Here is an 18,017-nt window from a genome sequence, read left to right as displayed (position 1 = left end):
GTCTTTTAATTTTAACCCATATTAAACTTATTTTCAACCCATCTAAACCCCCCTAAATATGGGTTGATATGGGTTCAACCATATCAACTCATAATATAATACGGGCGGGTTGGGTTGGGTTATAAGTGGACAGATTTGGATGGGTTAAATAATATGGGTTAAAATTGGCACCTCCCATACCTATAGTACTATTGAAACAAAGACACAACTTACTAGATAGCCAAAACAAAACTATCAAACTACAATTACTAGGCCTTTCAAAAAAAAAAAAACTACAATTACTAGGCTGTGGCTAATACCAACACATAATTGAATACTTTGACTTAGAAACTTGACAGACACTTTGAGAGGTTCCCCACTCTTCTTTGATTCGTCTTGGGGCCCCGACGTGAGTGGAAGTACGAAGTGTCTGGAAACGTGGGATAGCCATCCTTATACATTGCTAACTCCTGAGTTAGCAGAGAGGTTCAACTTGTCGAGAGGTTCAACTTCACTTTCACATCCAGATTGAACGTGTTTGGATCCTGCTTAGGGCCGGCTTTCACTGGAGCACCCCCTAAAGGACTTGTTACTAGAAACTAAATAGACACTTTGAAATAATTAACATAACCCTTGGTTTTCACGTAGGCTTCAAGTAGTTGTCAACTAAGCATTAACACCATGCTTCTGCATCAAAGAAGAGAGAGGACAGAGTGAGGGAAGGGAGAAGGGGGAAGCGAGGGGTGGGGACTACATGAACTTCATGTTTAGTGAATATATCCATCTATATGTTTATATATTTTGATCATCCATGGTTAATTCAGGTAGTAATGGAGGATCCATACATTGCCGCGGATGGTTTTACATACGAGCGCAGAGAAATCAAAGCATGGCTTAAGAAACACAGTTCTTCGCCGGTGACAAAGGTTAGGCTGAAGCATAAAGTGCTCATTCAAAACCATACATTACGTTCTGCCATAGAGGATTGGAGGTCACAAGCAGCATCCTCATCTGGTTAAGTATCAGTAGTTGATGTGTATAACTCGAAGCTAGCATTTTATTTCACAAAGCATGTTTCAAGTGAAGAATTTCTATGTAGACAAATGCGATGTAAGGTTTTCTAGCTGAGAGGAAGAACCTGTTGGTACGATTATTTAACCTCAGCTATACAGAAGTGTGTGTTGCGTATCTTCATCAACGATTTTTCTACACGTATAACGCTCCGTCCCCTATCGACATGTACATGATTAGTCTTGGAAACATAATTTGCCATATACTAAGATACTACTAGTAATTTGAGATTATGCATTTTGGACATGTTTTGAAATTTAAATAAGTTATTAGACCTGTAGTTGGCGTGAGATGTTACATCATGCATTGTCTACAAATAAGATCGTAGCCTTGTTTGGGACTTTACCCACATGGAACCAGGCTGGCTGCTATCCCCATAGGTCGATCCTGTGCCGGTCTGGTTCAGCCGCCCGGCTTTACAACTGTTGTTCCTTAGGTTCAAGCTCATGATTTCCAGGCCTCGAAGCCCATACCAGTTATCGTGACCCGGTTCGGTCTATATGGGTTGAGGCTAAGTCCCTTCCCCGTTGGACCAAAGCCTTCTTTGATTTGGCCCACTACAAATGGGGTTTGAGGTGTCGATTTGCTCTGTATTTTGCTAGCAATTTTTCTCCAGTAAATAATCTTGTGTCCAATTAGTCAGGGAAATGGCTAAAGAGTCGGGTAAGTTTACCAATGGCAGATTTTTTGGGTGAAACTCGGATTATATATCGGTCACAATAATCTTGCGATAGTCTATATTATAAAACAGAGCAGTTTTTCACCAAATTGTCTACACATACAAACATAGATGCATCTATAACCGTTCGATCGTACTTAATGATAAGATTATAGCCATTGGAATTATCTTATATCTATCGAAACCTCTTCAAAAGGGGGAAAAAAAAACTTTTTTCTTAGGAAAGACAAAAAGAAACCTCTGATAACTCTGATGATTATGCACAATATATAGCCATGTAAAACAGGAATAATCGTATGCAAAAATAACGGAGTATTTGGATCCTCCCTCTGTAGTGTTGTGACACGCTCCCGATGTATCACAGTGAACTAAATCAAATAGAGCGGAAGAGAATCCCTTTAGGTAAAAGGGAGTGTTGCTTGTTTAGCGAGTTGACACGAAAGACAATCAACATGTTCATCCAGCAAATCCTAAATGACCACTCGAAATTAAAATACACGGTCCACCAAAAGAAGTATAACCTAACTGGAAATACCAAAGACCAAGAGAAGTCGAGGGATTTGAGGTAACAGAACATTGGAAATTACTCAAAGAACAAGTGGGAGGAGCTGGAACAATGGTCAGAGCACTTCAGGGCACCTGGGATGGGATCATGGGATGCGAAGATTGATGAACTCATACAGTCGTCCAACTTTATGGCCTATCCCAAGAGTCTGTCCAGTCCGAAGATCCTGTGCTTGGCAACTAGAAGAAGAAAAGGTGATCGTGAGGCCGAATTCACATAATTGACCAATAGAGAAAATACTAGAGCTTAAGGTAAGGCAGTAAATGAGCTGAGCAGTCCGCAAGTTCAGCTCAGTTCGACTTAGTTCGAAGGATGAATGAGCGAGTTCGAGCTCGATTTTGCGGCTTGTTTGATAAACGAGCCGAGCTCGAACCTAGCAGGGCTCAGCTCAAACAAGTTCGCAAGCAGGTTCGTCTCGGCTTAAAATATCTAGGTTCAGCTCGGCTCGGCACAGAAATGGAAAAAATACACAAAAGTTTGGTTGGTTGTTGACGAATTCGAGCTCGAGCCAAGCCGGCTCATTTATTCCAGACCGAATACTAACGAGCCGAGCTCGAGCTTTGTAAATGCTTGGCGAGCCAAGCTCGAGCCCAGATTTTTTGGCTCAATTCGAACTCGAGCCGAGCTCGAACCATACGAATTCTAATCAAGCCAAGCTCAAACATGTCAATATTCGGTTCGACTCGGCTCGTTTGCACCTCTAGCCTGTGGGAATCTGTGTATATATCGATGGTCGCTTTCATAAAAGCGTGTTGGAGAAGGGCATTACTTGAGGCCTTCTAAGATCCAATGGACGTACGGGAAAAAATGCTCCATATTCAGCGAATAACCGGCTCCAAGAAAATAATTATGCTAAATACGTAGTATAGTCGGTTACAATTTTAATATAAAAGTAGGATCGATCGTCATCTTTTGAATGTATTTTTGCGTTTGGTTGGTGTAATTAAATTATTTATACTTACCAAACATCATCACAGACATAATCCCGTTCCATGGTAGATTATTAAAAATAGGAAAAATCTAAAATCAGTCCACTGGGCTGACAATAAGAAGTGTGAATGTATATTAAAAAGTGTAAAAAAAATAGGGAAAATGACGGCTAAGGACGTATTTGATAAATAATACCCTCCAAGGACATTTTCAGCATTAACAAATGTACTCAAATGTTCTCAGCATGTCCTTGGCGGATATTAATTATCAAAACACGTCCTGGGCCGTTATTTTCCCAAAAAAATATATAGAAATATGTGTTTTGCTTATTCTCTTGTGTGCTTATTGTCAACCCACTGGGCTGACAATAGAAACACCGTTAAAAATATAACTATGAAAGGGGGAGGGCGTATTCCGGGGTTTGTTGTTTTGCGAAAGGAAAATTACTTATAAAATTAATTGTCCGGATAATCTCCAATCCCCATGATTTATGGTTTCCAAAAGAATCAAAACCCATCTTTTTCTAACTGACGTATGTGTATATATGGTACATATCATGAGCTCCGAGAATGACAACAATGGAACGGGATTATGTCTGTGATGGCGTTTGGTAAGCAAATATTTCAATTATACAACGCAAAAACACATTCAAAAGATGATGATCGATCCTACTTCTATATCAAAAATCGTATCCGACTACAATACGTATTTAGTCAAAGAAGACTACCATTACGGCTTTACGACTATACAGTTCCCGCTCGCCCATATCAAAATGAGAAAATGACGGCCCAGGACGTGTTTTGATAATTAATACTCGCCAAATGCTGAAAATGTCTTTGAAGGGTATTAATTATCAAAACACGTCTTTGGCTGTCATTTCCCCTATTAAAATTGAAGATGATGATACGGCGACACTTATATGGGCCAGAAGATGATATGGGGCGATTGGTTGATTGATTTGATCCTTCGTGTTGTGCGGAAGCGTTAACAAACTCATAAACGGACATGATTAATTGCTTTGTAATTGAACAAACCACAGAAGAGAGAGAAAGAGAGAAAGAGCAATCACAGAGAACACAGAGATATACGTGGTTCGGTAATGAATACCTACTCCACGAGCAGTCAGACGATCAAGGGTTTCACTATACGGAAGTAATCGGATGCCCAAAGAGCTACAGATGAGATCTCTCAGAGTTCCTCCCTCTGCCTCTCACAGAAAAGCTGCTGTGAATGCAATACCATAAGCAAAAAACCCTAAAATATGCTTATATACTAATTTGTCCTGGTCCGGACCAAGTGTGTGCTGGGCCGGACCAAAAAATCAGCAAGCTCCAAAAACGTAGAATACGCACTGGTTCGGACCACCAAGGCCTTGGTCTGGACCACGGAGGTTGAGAAGTCCAAAACGAGCCAAAAACTACAAATCTCCACCTTGGCAAGATATTGGACTACGAACCAGAAAACCAGACATGCAGTAACCAGAAAACCAGATACCCAGAATACCCAAACGAATCGTGCTCTGACTGCCATCAGAGCGCCCAACGGCGCATGCAACCGAAGGTGCTCAGATTTGCTGCATATGGATCAAGTCCACACAACGCTGGAACTTGACCCCAGTGACAACCTTAGTCATCATATCAGCCGGATTGTCCGCAGTACCAATCTTCTCCAACAGAATATCCCCTTCATCAATGATCTCACGAACAAAGTGAAAGCGGCCATCAATATGTTTGGTCCGAGCATGATGCACCTGATTCTTCGCAAGATGAATTGCACTCTGACTGTCACAATGAACAACGACGTGATCTTGCCCAACACCCAAATCAGCCATCAACCCATGCAACCAGATCGCCTCCTTTATGGCTTCAGTCACAGCCATATATTCGGCCTCGGTAGTGGACAGTGCAACCGTCGACTGCAAAGTACATCGCCAACTCACAGGCCCACCAGCCATGGTAAACACATACCCAGTTGTTGAACGACGCTTATCCAAATCACCCGCATAATCTGAGTCCACAAAATCAGAAACCAGATCACAAACTGATGTGCACCTTTCGAACTTCAAACCCAAATTCACGGTCCCCAGAACATACCGCAAAATCCACTTAGCCGCTTGCCAATGCACCTTACCAGGATCATGCATGTAACGACTAACCATACTGACGGCCTGTGCCAAATCAGGCCTCGTGCAGACCATGGCGTACATCAGACTTCCAACCAAGCTTGCATAAGGAACGGTCGCCATGTATTTTCGTTCCTCATCTGTAGTGAGAGATACCGAAGCACTAAGCTTAAAATGTGGAGCCAGTGGTACGCTCACTGGTTTTGAGCTACCACCTACACCGAACCGCTCAAACACCTTCTTCAAATATTGCTGCTGAGTTAGGTGAATGGTGCCCTTCACCCTATCCCGAGTAATCTCCATCCCCAAAATCTTACGTGCCTCCCCGAGATCCTTCATCTCGAATTCCCGACTCAGCTGAATCTTCAACCTGTCTATCTCCACCTGACTTTTACATGCAATCAGCATATCATCGACATATAAAAGCAAATAAATAAAGGACTTATCCGCAAGCTTTCTGAAATATGCACAATGATCAAATTGGCTCCGAGTGTATTTCTGACTCAACATGAAGCTATCAAAACGTTTATACCACTGACGCGGCGACTGTTTTAACCCGTAGAGAGACTTATGTAATCGACAAACCAACTTCTCCTTACCAGCAACACGAAAACCATCAGGTTGAGACATATAAATCTCTTCCTCCAAATCACCATGTAGGAATGCAGTTTTAACATCTAACTGAGCCAACTCCAAATCAAACTGAGCTACCAAAGCGTTAGGGTCTAGCGTTAGGGTCTCGTGTTGGGTTTGGTGGCGTCGCTCCTGTGACCTTTTTCACTTACTCCATGATTGACGACGACGACGTGAATCTTAGGGGATGAGGTGCTAGGGTTAGGGAAGGGAATTGGGTCCCTAAATGGAATAAGTAGTGTTGTTGTCGTTCTGAATTAGGTGATTCTTTAGCTAATTCTAGTGCAAATTCGAGTAGGGATCATTGGAATCGAATCGGATACGGATTCCGAGGAGCTGGCTCGGGATGAGAATCATGGTAGGCAATTTGAGGCTTCGAATATTCCCTTCCTTTGGCATTGTCTTGGATTTGACGAACAAAGGGGTAGCAGGGATGGAGAATTTGACAAAGAGGAAGTTGGCAAAGGGCTGATGATTGTGAGAGAGAGACCTCCATTTTTTTTCGAGATCGGAAGAGAGAGAGTGAAAGATAGGGTTTTGTGAAGTGTAGAGAGAGATGTAGGATTCGCAATAACCTGGGTTGTTGGGGTATAGTACTGAAAGGGTTTTAAAGTGTTTTCAGCCCTGTTCTGCTTTATTTCTAAACCTTCTTTTTTAAAAAGAATGTAATTTTAAACTCAAATATCACGAAGATGAAAAGTAATATTTCAATTTTTTTTGCACCATTTAAAATATTTCAATGAGATCTACTATCAAATAAGATACATATTGGTAGAAAAATTATTTGCGTACACACATGATTTTTTAGTTTGAAATTACATTCCTTTTCTAAAAGTTCTTTTTTTAAGAAACCGCAACCAAATTCATTACCTCCGTTAGCGGCATCCATGCGAAGGTAAGTGGCTAAAAATAGAAGACAAGGGTGTCTCTGCAAATCAAGAAAAGTACAGGCAGTGTAAGTGCAAATTCCCCTAAATAAAATTGAACTTTTTTGAAGTCTGCAGAAGATGATGTATGTAAAAGATTGCATTATTAAGGGCACTGCTATTCGCAGCTTTTTATTTTCTTCCATAGCCCGCTAAAAATTTTCAATTATACTCGATAATTAGTTACCGAAATTGAGATATATTTTCAACATCCAATTACCGAAATATAATTTTTTTTCAACAGCTATTTACCGAAAATGTATGTTCGTCAGTTGTTTACCGAAAGTTAAACATATTTTCAACATGTAGTTACCGAAATATAATCTTGTTTTCAACAGCTATTTACCGAAATGTTATGTATGATTTTCAACAACCATTTACCAAAATGTAATGGACTATGGAAGAAAATAAAGGACTGCGAATAGCAGCGCCTATTATTAATTGGTGTCAGTTTCATAGGATCTACTTTATTTTAATAGTTACTTATCAAATATAGTTTTATATACACGACGCCCAAATTCTACTAACAATTAAACTAAATTGATTTTTTCTTAAGTCCGCAAATTACATGGAAACTATATCTCCACTTTTGTTTCATGCGGATCCCAGCGGCCGCGCAACCCAGTTTATTAATGCTAGTAAGCTTTTTCTTTTTTTAATAGTATTTATATTCATGCGATCAAAATTCAACTAACAAATTAATTGAACTTAACTTTTTCTTGAAGTCTCATTTCATCGCTGTGGGTCCCACGGAATATATTTTGATTAATGCTACTAATTTTTTCTAAATAAAATTCCACTATTACCCGGTCGGAATTTTACTAGCAACTAACTAAACTTAACCCTATATTTAGTTCGAAAATTAAGTTGAGATTATATTCTTCCTTCACTAGATTTTTCTCTTAGATTTTAGATTTTAGATTTATATTGTTGATCCTGCATCAAATTTTAAATTTTTAGATTCTAGAGAAACTATAAGAGTGTTTCCTGCGGCTCTGGATCACAGATAAATGTTACAAAAGCTCAAAGAGTAATGTTTGCTGTAAAATATGCAAAATAATTTTTTTGCTGTGAATTGGTCTATTTTGTCCTTGACCTAAGGATAATTAGTAGATATTTTGTCTTTCCACTAATCATAGCTTCTTAGAATCATTTAAAAAAATTAAAAATCATAGTTTCTAAAATATCAACCTTGGGCCTTAAAAAGAAATGTAAAAGAGCTATTGATTTTTAAAAGTTGCTTCTAAAATGTGTAGCAAGCACCACAATGTAGATTTTTTAGAAGTCAGAATCTCATAATATACTCTAAAAAATTTTCGCAAACAGGCACTATATTGTATAGATTCATCTTTGATGTCATTGGGCCAACAGGACTCTATTCTTTATTTACCACCTTATTATAGGTCTCGTATTATACGACATACTATAATATTTTATGAAATTTTATTTTGGCACTCCTGTTTTAATCATTGGCACTCCACACTTGTGTGTTGATCATGTAAGATTACAAAATGAAAATTGAAGTGCCATTGACTAAAAATGGAGGGCCAAAATCACTATTCGTATTTTATTACTCATTATTATTTTGGGGGCTCGAGTCAAGTTCATTAATGCCAATAAGCATTTTTTTGTAGTTTTTTATTCTATATTTGACACAGTCAAAAAAGAATATACTTTCATTAATGCTGCTAGAGTTTTTCTACATTATTTTCATAGTTACCCAGTCTGAATTTTTGGGGGTTTTTTGGGGTTTTTTCGTTCAGTCTTTATTAAAAAAATTCTGGTTTTTTGGTTTGGCGACAAAAAATTTACCCTTTTTCTGATTCCTCTCGTCGAGATGAATTAATAGAGGTAAAAAATTTGTCATAAGACGAACAAACACAAAAAAAATGACAAAACGAAAAAAGCCCAAAACATCCTTAGCGGAACTTAGCTTAACAACTAACTAAATTTAGATTTTTTTTAAAGTCCGCAATTAAAATTAAAATTAAAATTAAAATTTTTTTGACCTTCCGCAAGGATGATGGAAACCATATTTTTATTTTATTTGATTGTAAAGATTCAGAAAGAATAAAACTTGATCACAGGTGAGCTTCAAAATGTAAACAAGTCAAACAACACTCCCTTTCTCTCTCCTTATTATATTCCCACGGCTTTGTAAGTCACGCTTTCTCGGAGGAGTATATGTTGCTTTTTTCGTGTAAACTCAAGCTGTCTTGAGTTTGGGGAACAAGGCACACTTTATGCGTACCTCAACGTCAACCTGAGTGCTAGCTAACAGCTACCGTACCTTGCCGGCCGGCGATGACGATGACAGTGGCGGTGGCCATCAAAGGCGGCGGCGGCAGCCTCGGAGAGAGCGGAAGCCGTTGGGCTGTCCAGTGGGCGGTGGAAAATCTCATGCCTGACGCCAACCGTTTCATCCTGATTCACGTCGTGCCTCGCATCAGTACTTCAATTCCTACTCCATGTAATTTCTTTCCTCTTTTCTGTTACTACTATATAAAAGTGTTAAGTGTGTATGAAGGTTGACGTGTGTGTACTGTTTTTTCCCTTGAAGAGAACGTGTATGTATGTATAGTCGGGCATAGAGAAGGGGGTGTTGGGGTGCCCGGATCCTGTACAACTCCAAATACTGGAGGCGTTGGGGTGCCCGGGCTCTGTTCAACTTTGAATACTTCCACTGATTATACTAATTTTGGAGTTTAATTTGAAAAAGTCGTATAGAATCAGCCCATGCAATTCTATTGAGTGAAAAATAAAATCATAAAGTTCCAATATATGTACATGTGAAAATCATAAAGTTTCAATACATGTATACATGTGAAAAAACTCCCTACAATTTCAAATTATCAACCATCTTTTGGTTGTGTTGTGAGTACAATACGAATGGAGGTAACGTATGTACTCACAATCTCATCTCCTTTTCAGAACTAGAACTAGAAAGTAACAATATAACTATGGACTATATTTTTTGTTATTAACGCAGAAATACGTGTGATTCGGACCACTGCTGGGTGCAATTCATTCATCTGCCACTGTTGTGTACTTCAAGGGCAGAAAATGCAACATTATTCGGAACTTGAAGAAAGTGAGAGAAGAAAAGAGAGAAAATAATAAATTAAAAAGGAGTTCAATACTTGAATTTGCTATTTTCTTGCCTTTTTTTTCGAAAACCAAATAATGAATCAATTTTTCCTTCTTTTCTTTTTCTGTGTTCCTAGTAAAACCCTTTTTGCTGATATTTACATTTTCTAGCTTACATATGTATTTCGACATTGAGGATTAGAAACTTCATTACGGTAGAATTACATATTTGATAGTAGAAGTTCTTTGACATCATTGGCATTAAAGCATTGCCAAGCTTATAGTGACAGAATGATGGCGGTCCGGATGTGACGGCAAAGTTGTCCCAACGTGACTTGGTTACGCCAAGAGACATGCATTTAGGTGTCAAGAAAAAAGAGGTTACGAGTTCAACTCCTCTTTTAATGTGTTAATCTGACTATTCTAACAATATTGACTTTTGCCATTCAAAAAAATCAAAACGCGACTTGATCAAAGGATTCAAAAACAACCTCTCCATTTGTGGGAGTAAGGATATCTAAATGCAACTCTTTCCCAGACCTACGTACAATTATGTTTATACTTATCTTTGACCTCTAATTCACCTTCTGAAAAGCCCTAGTTCATATAGGTATATAATTTCCTGATGGGATACAGGAAAAATGTGCGATTTGTCAATAAAATCGCCTACACAAATGAACTCGGTTTTTTGGATCTTACAGTACCCCTCACTCTAGTTTTACAAGCAGCCTCTAGATTTGCTGATGGGATACAGGAAAATGTGTGCTTTGTCAATAAAATTGCGCGCCAACACAAATGAGCTCGGCTTTTTGGATCTTATACCCCTCACTCTAGTTTTACAAGCAGCCTATAGTCAAACCCCTTGTATTTTCGCTGAAATTGAAAACAAAATCCCAAAATCATTTAAAATGCACATCATTCGAATGGAGAACAAAACTTCCGAACTTTGAGGGTAATCAAATGGATTTTCGTGATGCTGAATTCAGTGAATTATGAATGTTTTGTGTGGAAAGTAATGATCTCTCTCACACACACATAAACGTAATGGAAGAGAAATTAAAAGTTATTCATATCCGCCGACCCTATCTCTCTCGTTCTCTCTATCAACCCTAGCCATCGCAACTCCTTTCTCCCTTTCCCTCCTCCCGTGGGTTTCATACCCGTGTGTGGCGGTAGGAGGGGAAGGCCATGGTACTATTCCGACTCACTTGCTTTGTTTTTCCCTTTTTTCTTCCGTCTCTCCAAATCAACAACTTGTCGTCTGATCTATGTGAGTTTTGTCTCTTATTTTATGAGAGTTTTGTCTCTCGTTTTACGGGAGTTGTTAGTTCCGTCTTTGAGCGAAATTTGTCTGCAGATTGGGTTCTCTCAATCGAGGTTGCTTTCCAACGATATCTGTGCTTCAACGTTCTATTCCTACACGATGTCTTTGGCAGGGCAACTTGTGGCGGCTTAGCAGATCTTTAGTTCTTGGGAGTTCATTGGTGCGTTCATTCTTGATTGGAGTGCATCTAATCGTCTAGATATTTGGTATCTTTATCCTTAATTTTGCATTTTTTCTCAGTTGAGACTCCTAATTAGATATTAGGCAATTTAAAAGTGTCGTTTTCCCGTCAGGTCATACCTGGGTTAGGATGAAAGATATCGATTGCCTTGTGATTTACTCGTTTTTATTTGTTAGACGATTAGTTTGGCTTTGTCCAAGTTCTTTGTAATGTTCTCCGTTTTGTATGTGCCGCTGGGCGTTTATCAATACAATCTTCTCACTTTTGACAAAAAAAAAAAAAAACTTTGAGCGTAAACGTTTTGCATTTCCCCAATTTCCAATAAGGGAATTGTCAAAGCCTCCAAATTAAGACCAATAGGCTATATGAGTGAAGAGGTTTTTCGGCCTCATTACTAGTTTTGAGGGTAATAATTGACCGATGCGGATCATGGTCAAGCACTCTTAAGACTCACACATGTAGAGTTAAAGAATGGATCTACTGGGATAACAATAGGCTATTAGGACCCAAGCATATTAGGAAACAAATAAATAAAAGGTAGTACCTGCTAACCAAGTAAAATCATTACCAAAAATAAGTACATAACAATAGTACTTAAGTTGTTCGGCTAAATAAGTCAAATGACTTATTTTTTTGTCTTTATTCAATTTTTTTTTTGCATTTGTTAGTTTTTCATCAACTTTTTGTAAATTATTGATTCTTCTTGACGAGAGGAATCTAAAAAGTAAAAAATTACGATCTAACCTAAATTTTTTGAATAAAAACAAAAATAAGCCAATTTTTTTTGTCTTTCTTCAAAATAATTTGGGTTTCAATAATAATTTTGTATTTTTTAGATTTCTCTTGTCATGATGAAGCAATAATCCACAAAAAGTTGACGAAAAACTAACAAATGCGAAAAAAATTTGAATAAGTACAGAAAAAATAAGCCATTTGACTTATGTACTCTCACTCTCTCTCAGCCAAACAACTTAGGCTTAAGTGATTCCTAGAGAATTCTAGAACATGCCAAAACAAGTGGCATTGAAAATGAAATTTCATGTTAAAAGATAAAAGCAAATCAAATCTTTCCCAATATGTGAAGATTTGGAGGACTTCAAAATATTCTCTCTCTTTTTTGTCAAAAATTGAGAAAATAATTGCCCAGCGGCACTTACATAATGGAGTTCATTACAAATATTTTTGACAAAGCTAAACTAATCATCTAATTATTGTAAAACAAGAAAAGCACAAGGATGTCGTTCACCCCGACTCGCCTGACGCAAACAAAGGCGGCACTCACGATCTACTGTATGTTTATACCTATAATCAACAGTCTCAAAAGAGAGAAAGTGCTAGCTAAAGATAAAAACAACAAATACCCAGACGATCAAATGGATTTTAACCAAGTATGGACGCACCAATGAACTTTCAAAAAACTATAGATCTAACAAACCTTAACGAGTTGCCCCGCCAAAAACATGATGTAGGATAAGAGCACTATTGACACAGATATTACTGTGAAGCAACATCATCTCTGAAAGAACCCTATCTGTAAACAAATATTCGTAATCTCGAGAAAATGAGAGACAAAATTCTCATAGATCAAACAACAAATCGTTAATCTGAAGAGAAGAAAAAAAACCAATCAAAGAAAAAATGTAAAGGCTTTCCCCTCCCACCACCTTCTAAAGGTGTGAACCCTAGGGGGGAGGGAAAATGAGAAGAAGGATATTGATGGTGGTTAGAGTTTGAGAGAGAGAGAGAGTCCACCATAATCTTATTCCTACTTTGTCATTTGTCTTTCATGCTGATCCACGTACACACAAGCAATCAAGTGTGCATCAAGAACTTAATCCCAGGAAAATATGGACCGGGGGGGCTTGCTGCGCACTACCTAGTGCGCAACATAGTGTTGTGCTATCTCAACCGTCCAAAAGTATTGGATGGTCCATATTTTAAAAAACTTTTCCGGGAAAGAATTTAACTCTTCCCCGGAAAAGTTTCATTTTAATCCGGACCATTGATTACTGAGACAGACGGTCCAGATGGTGCGCAACACACTACACAACACAGTCCCCGTGTCCGGAAAATATAACCCATATCATTAACCTACAAGGCTTGCTACTACCAAACAACAAGGATTAAGAAGATACCTCAAATACTATATAGGAAATATTCCAATCTAGACATAGTAACCTATTGCCATCTGATTTCCTCAATTTCCTCCGAATGCTAACATATGGTCTAATGCTTGAAGCCACTGCCCTTATGACTGGGCTTGCATCAAAACTCTTATGCTGGAAAATCCCATTCCCTTCCTACCACAGATAGTATACAATAGTTGCATAAGAGAAACAGTGTCGCTCAATGCCGTTCTTCATCAAATACCAAACATTATGAGAGGAGAATGCATTGGAAGAAAGGCTGCCCATGAGATTCAAATCCTTTATCACACAAAACACAACTATCAGAATCAGCAACCCTCCAAATTTGAAATCTGTCCCTTGTAGCCAACCTGCCTAAAATACCCATCCGCTGAATTATAGCCCCATCTTGGGACATGGTGTTTAAACCAAATAACTTTATGCCAACAAGGGAACAATTGGTCTCTCATTTTGTAGCACTGCTAACTGTGTTGATTTCATGTACTTATCTTGACCTCATGCGAGCCATATTCTGCAGCTGGAGACACTATCCCTATAGAGCAACTGGATGCCCATGAGGTGGAAACGTATAAGCAGGACGCAAAACTTGCTTTTCAGGATATATTTTTACCATTTACGAAACTATGCAAAAGAAAAGGGGTAAGATTTTTTTTCCTTTTGGCTATGGTCTGCTCAAACTGAGTTTTCCTTGAAGTATAATCTCGAATACTGCTTTTCTAGATTGAAACTTTGGTACTGGAAGGTGACAATCCTGCATCAGCACTTCTTAAATATGTTACTGACTTCGGTGTTAGTAGTTTAGTGTTGGGCTCTTGTACTTCCAGTTTTATCACGAGGTATGTCAAAAGTACTGAATAAGTTGTTCATTTCAGACTCTTTCCCCTCCTCCTAGTTGGCGATTTTCTGACGGCATTTTTCTAGTTGGATATTCTCGACCTCAAGTTCATATGATTTTTGGTCTTTACCTGGAGCATTCTACAACAAGGTTTTATTGCTAGAATTCAGGAGGATTTATATTACTCTTACCATTGTACCTATCACGTGGTCCTATACGTGCAAATGCTTTGGCCATTTGTTTGAAGTGGAATCATGCACTCAAATAATTTTGATCTGTTAGCCGTTAATTACGTGAACCTTTTACGACTTACATGTGATTCTTTCATCTGTTGAAATTCATGTCACTGTGTTTCTGTTTTATTTAATGGCAGGAAGGTAAAAGATTCTTCCGTGACATTAGCAGTCCAAAAAAATGCTCCTGAATCTTGCAAAATTTACGTTGTGCCCATACACAAGCTCCTCAACCCTCCTGCCACCCCCTTGTCAATTCATGGTATGTTGAAAACACTTACCCTTCAATGTTGATAGCCTCCAAATGTACTTAGATGTTTCTTTTTCCTTATCGTAAATATTTTTTGTGCCTCTATTTTTAGAGAACGTCTCTAGACACGGGTCCTTCGACCAGAGAGGCAGCAGTTCTCTTCCCAACTATAAGATATATGGCGACCATTATTCTTCCTTGGTGGATTGGGAAGATAATGACATAGCCTCATTTGTGTCAGAACCTAGTGATCACTTGAATTCTATAGCAATTGAGGCAATGAATGAATGTTCTTCTGTGGCTTCTACTGAAACAAAGCAGGTGAGTTGTTCCAGTTTTTACGTCTGCTACTACGTATGTTGTGTGGTACAATAATAATATTGATTGCTTGCTTTGTAAACATTGCTATGTGACGGTGACTAGTCTGTGCTAACATTTGGGATGCATATTTTTCTGCAGTCGGATGTGCAACCTAATGTAGAACAACTGGGTCTAGAATTTACGAACACTGTTGGCATGTACAATCAAGCTCTTGAGGACCTTGTCCACGGGCAAGATGAGGTTAGCATTTGATGTATTAGTACTTAATGTGGTTCTAGATGTCGATGCATTATACAGTTTGGCCTTGCTGATATACGCCTGACTTATTCTACTAGGATTTCGAAAATAGTTACTCCTACTTTTTTCAAGTCCGATAAAACTTTGAATCCGAAAGTAGATTACATCCTTGTACATAGAGTGAATGTCTCTTCTCCATGTATGTAGCATACGAATCTCTCGTGTTCTATATTGTACACTAGACCACTATTATTGATGCTTCATAGCACAGGTTCCCTTTCTTTCTTCTAAATCCCTTGAAGAAGCAAGACAAGTAAATGCTGCCTTGAAAAGAGAAGAAGTTTATAAGAAAATCGCTGCAGAAGAGAAAAGCATGCATTCGGAAGCCATGAAGGAGATTGAGACGGCAAGAAATCTGTTCCCTAAAGAGGCTTATGAAAGGCACATAGCAGAAATGAAAGATCTCAAGGAATCAATGGAGAAAAAGAAAATTATGGATCCACACTTGTCGAATGAGAGAAGGTACAAAACGTACACAAGGGACGAAATCGAGATGGCCACTGATTCCTTTTCTGAGACTAAGATGATTGGTGAAGGATCATTTTGGAACGTTTACAGATGCGACCTCAATCAAACCCCGGTAGCTGTCAAAGTTCTGCATTCTTATGCATCGGAGAAGAAAAAGAAATTTCTGTCACAGGTTTTTCTGTTACTTGATTTCCTTCTTCTGTTTTTCATTCAAGTTCTCATGCCTGCTTGAGGCTTCTTTTTTTCTCTATTACCATGATCATTTGATTAACTTCCCAGTCGTTTTAGAACATATGAATAGAGAAGTTTTAATTGTGTACAGATGCCTACTATTTATAATGTGCAGATACCCATTGACTCAAAACATTCAACAAAGATTCAGTTGTGCACGCTTGTGTAAACACCCTTTGCCACACAATGTAGATTTATCTTGTCCTAGCTGAATTTACTTATTTAAAACATGAAAATGTCGATGTTTGTGAATTTACTTTAGCTTATCCTGTGGGTAGTTTACTTTTTTCACTTATCCCGTGCTAAATATTTCCTAACCACTTAAGTTGTTCCGACTGTGGTGGCAATGGTTTTTGCTGTCATCTGTCAATTATTTTCAGGTTGAAGTTCTTAGCCAGTTACGCCACCCACACATTGTTTTACTGCTTGGAGCTTGTCCAGAGACTGGTTGCTTAGCGTACGAATATATGGAGAATGGAAGCCTAGAAGATATTCCTTCCCACCAAAGCAGCAGGGATCCTCTTCCTTGGTTTGTTCGATTCCGGATAGCTTTTGAAGTAGCTTGTGGACTTGCATTCTTACACAACTCAAAACCGAACCCTATAATTCATCGAGATCTAAAACCAGGGAATATATTTCTAGACAGAAATTATGTTAGCAAAATTGGTGACGTGGGATTGGCTAAACTCGTTTCAGATGTTGGCCCTGACAGTATTACAGAATATGGGGACTCCACTATATTTGGTACTCTTTACTATGTGGATCCAGAGTATCAAAGAACGGGAACCGTCCGACCTAAATCTGATCTATATGCTTTTGGAATCATTGTCCTCCAATTGCTGGCTGCACAGCATCCAAATGGGCTTTTGTTGAAATTTGAAAATGCTCTTTCCAATGGTTCGCTCCTTGATATACTGGACAAGTCTATACCGGATTGGCCACTTGCTGAAGCAGAGGTTTTGGCTCAGATGGCCCTGAAATGCTCCAGACTAAGATGCAGAGATAGGCCAGATCTTGAAACTGAAGTGTTGCCGCTTTTGAAGAAACTTGCTAATATGGCAAATGCTACTCCAAGGGTACAGAGCAATAGTATTCATGCACCTAACGAATACTTCTGCCCGATACTTAAGGTGAAAACTTGAAACTCCATATGAGCATCTCCTACGCACGCTCAGTTACACTCTCCTAGTTCTAGATACTAAACTAGTTACCTATTTTAACCGATCGAAACACAGCCTAATGTTTGCTCCATCTGATCATTGTCTAATCTTCTCTGTGTAATATCCATGGCTAATTCAGGAAGTAATGGAGGATCCATACATTGCCGCTGATGGTTTTACATACGAGCACAGAGCAATCAAAGCATGGCTTGATCGACATAGTCTTTCGCCGGTAACAAAGCTTAGGCTCCAGCATAAAGTGCTTATCCAAAATCACACATTGCGTCGCGCCATTGAGGATTGGAGGTCACGCATAACATCCTCATCTGGTTAAGTATTCATAGTCTGCAGTTGCTGTGCATAAATCAAAGCTAGCACTTTATTCCACAAAGAGAGTTTCGAGTGAAGAATTTTCTATGTAGATAATTGCGACTTAAGGTTTTGTGACTCACAGAAAGAACCTATTGCGATGATTATTCAACCTCAACTATGTGGAAGTGTACGTTCCGTATCTTCATCTGCAATCTTTCTACATGGATTTGAAATACAATCAGCCATGTATTTTGGGCTTTTCTTAA

At 38.7% G+C, this 18,017-nt stretch overlaps 2 protein-coding genes across 3 annotated transcripts in view; both read left to right on the top strand.

Moving 5' to 3' along the window:
* Positions 1–1,173, top strand: part of LOC131325385 (U-box domain-containing protein 34-like) — a 31,095-nt gene extending 29,922 nt beyond the window's left edge. For both annotated transcript variants that reach the window (XM_058357630.1, XM_058357629.1), the window contains exon 10: positions 804–1,173. In XM_058357630.1, the coding sequence (XP_058213613.1) occupies positions 804–998 (195 nt within the window). In that variant the 3' untranslated portion in view covers positions 999–1,173. The remainder of the gene's footprint in view (positions 1–803) is intronic.
* Positions 1,174–9,118: 7,945 nt separating this feature from the next.
* Positions 9,119–18,017, top strand: LOC131325390 (U-box domain-containing protein 34-like). Its single transcript, XM_058357637.1, has 9 exons — positions 9,119–9,375; positions 14,162–14,283; positions 14,365–14,480; positions 14,853–14,974; positions 15,075–15,283; positions 15,422–15,523; positions 15,792–16,220; positions 16,660–17,409; positions 17,579–18,017. The coding sequence occupies exons 1-9, from the start codon at positions 9,210–9,212 to the stop codon at positions 17,771–17,773; spliced, it is 2,211 nt and encodes a 736-aa protein (XP_058213620.1). The 5' UTR covers positions 9,119–9,209; the 3' UTR covers positions 17,774–18,017.

This window comes from Rhododendron vialii, chromosome 5a (assembly GCF_030253575.1).
Source record: "Rhododendron vialii isolate Sample 1 chromosome 5a, ASM3025357v1".
NCBI lineage: Eukaryota > Viridiplantae > Streptophyta > Magnoliopsida > Ericales > Ericaceae > Rhododendron > Rhododendron vialii.
The sequence above is the reverse complement of the archived record's forward strand: the minus strand, read 5'-3'. Positions and strand labels throughout refer to the sequence as shown.

What these genes read in the sequence shown, in the direction of transcription:
- LOC131325390 (XM_058357637.1), top strand. Translation starts at nt 9,210, where the DNA reads ATGACGATGACAGTGGCGGTGGCCATCAAAGGCGGCGGCGGCAGCCTC. An exon ending in AACTATGCAAAAGAAAAGGG is followed by an intron (nt 14,284 to 14,364) that starts GTAAGATTTTTT and finishes CTGCTTTTCTAG; the next exon opens with ATTGAAACTTTGGTACTGGA. An exon ending in TTGTCCACGGGCAAGATGAG is followed by an intron (nt 15,524 to 15,791) that starts GTTAGCATTTGA and finishes TTCATAGCACAG; the next exon opens with GTTCCCTTTCTTTCTTCTAA.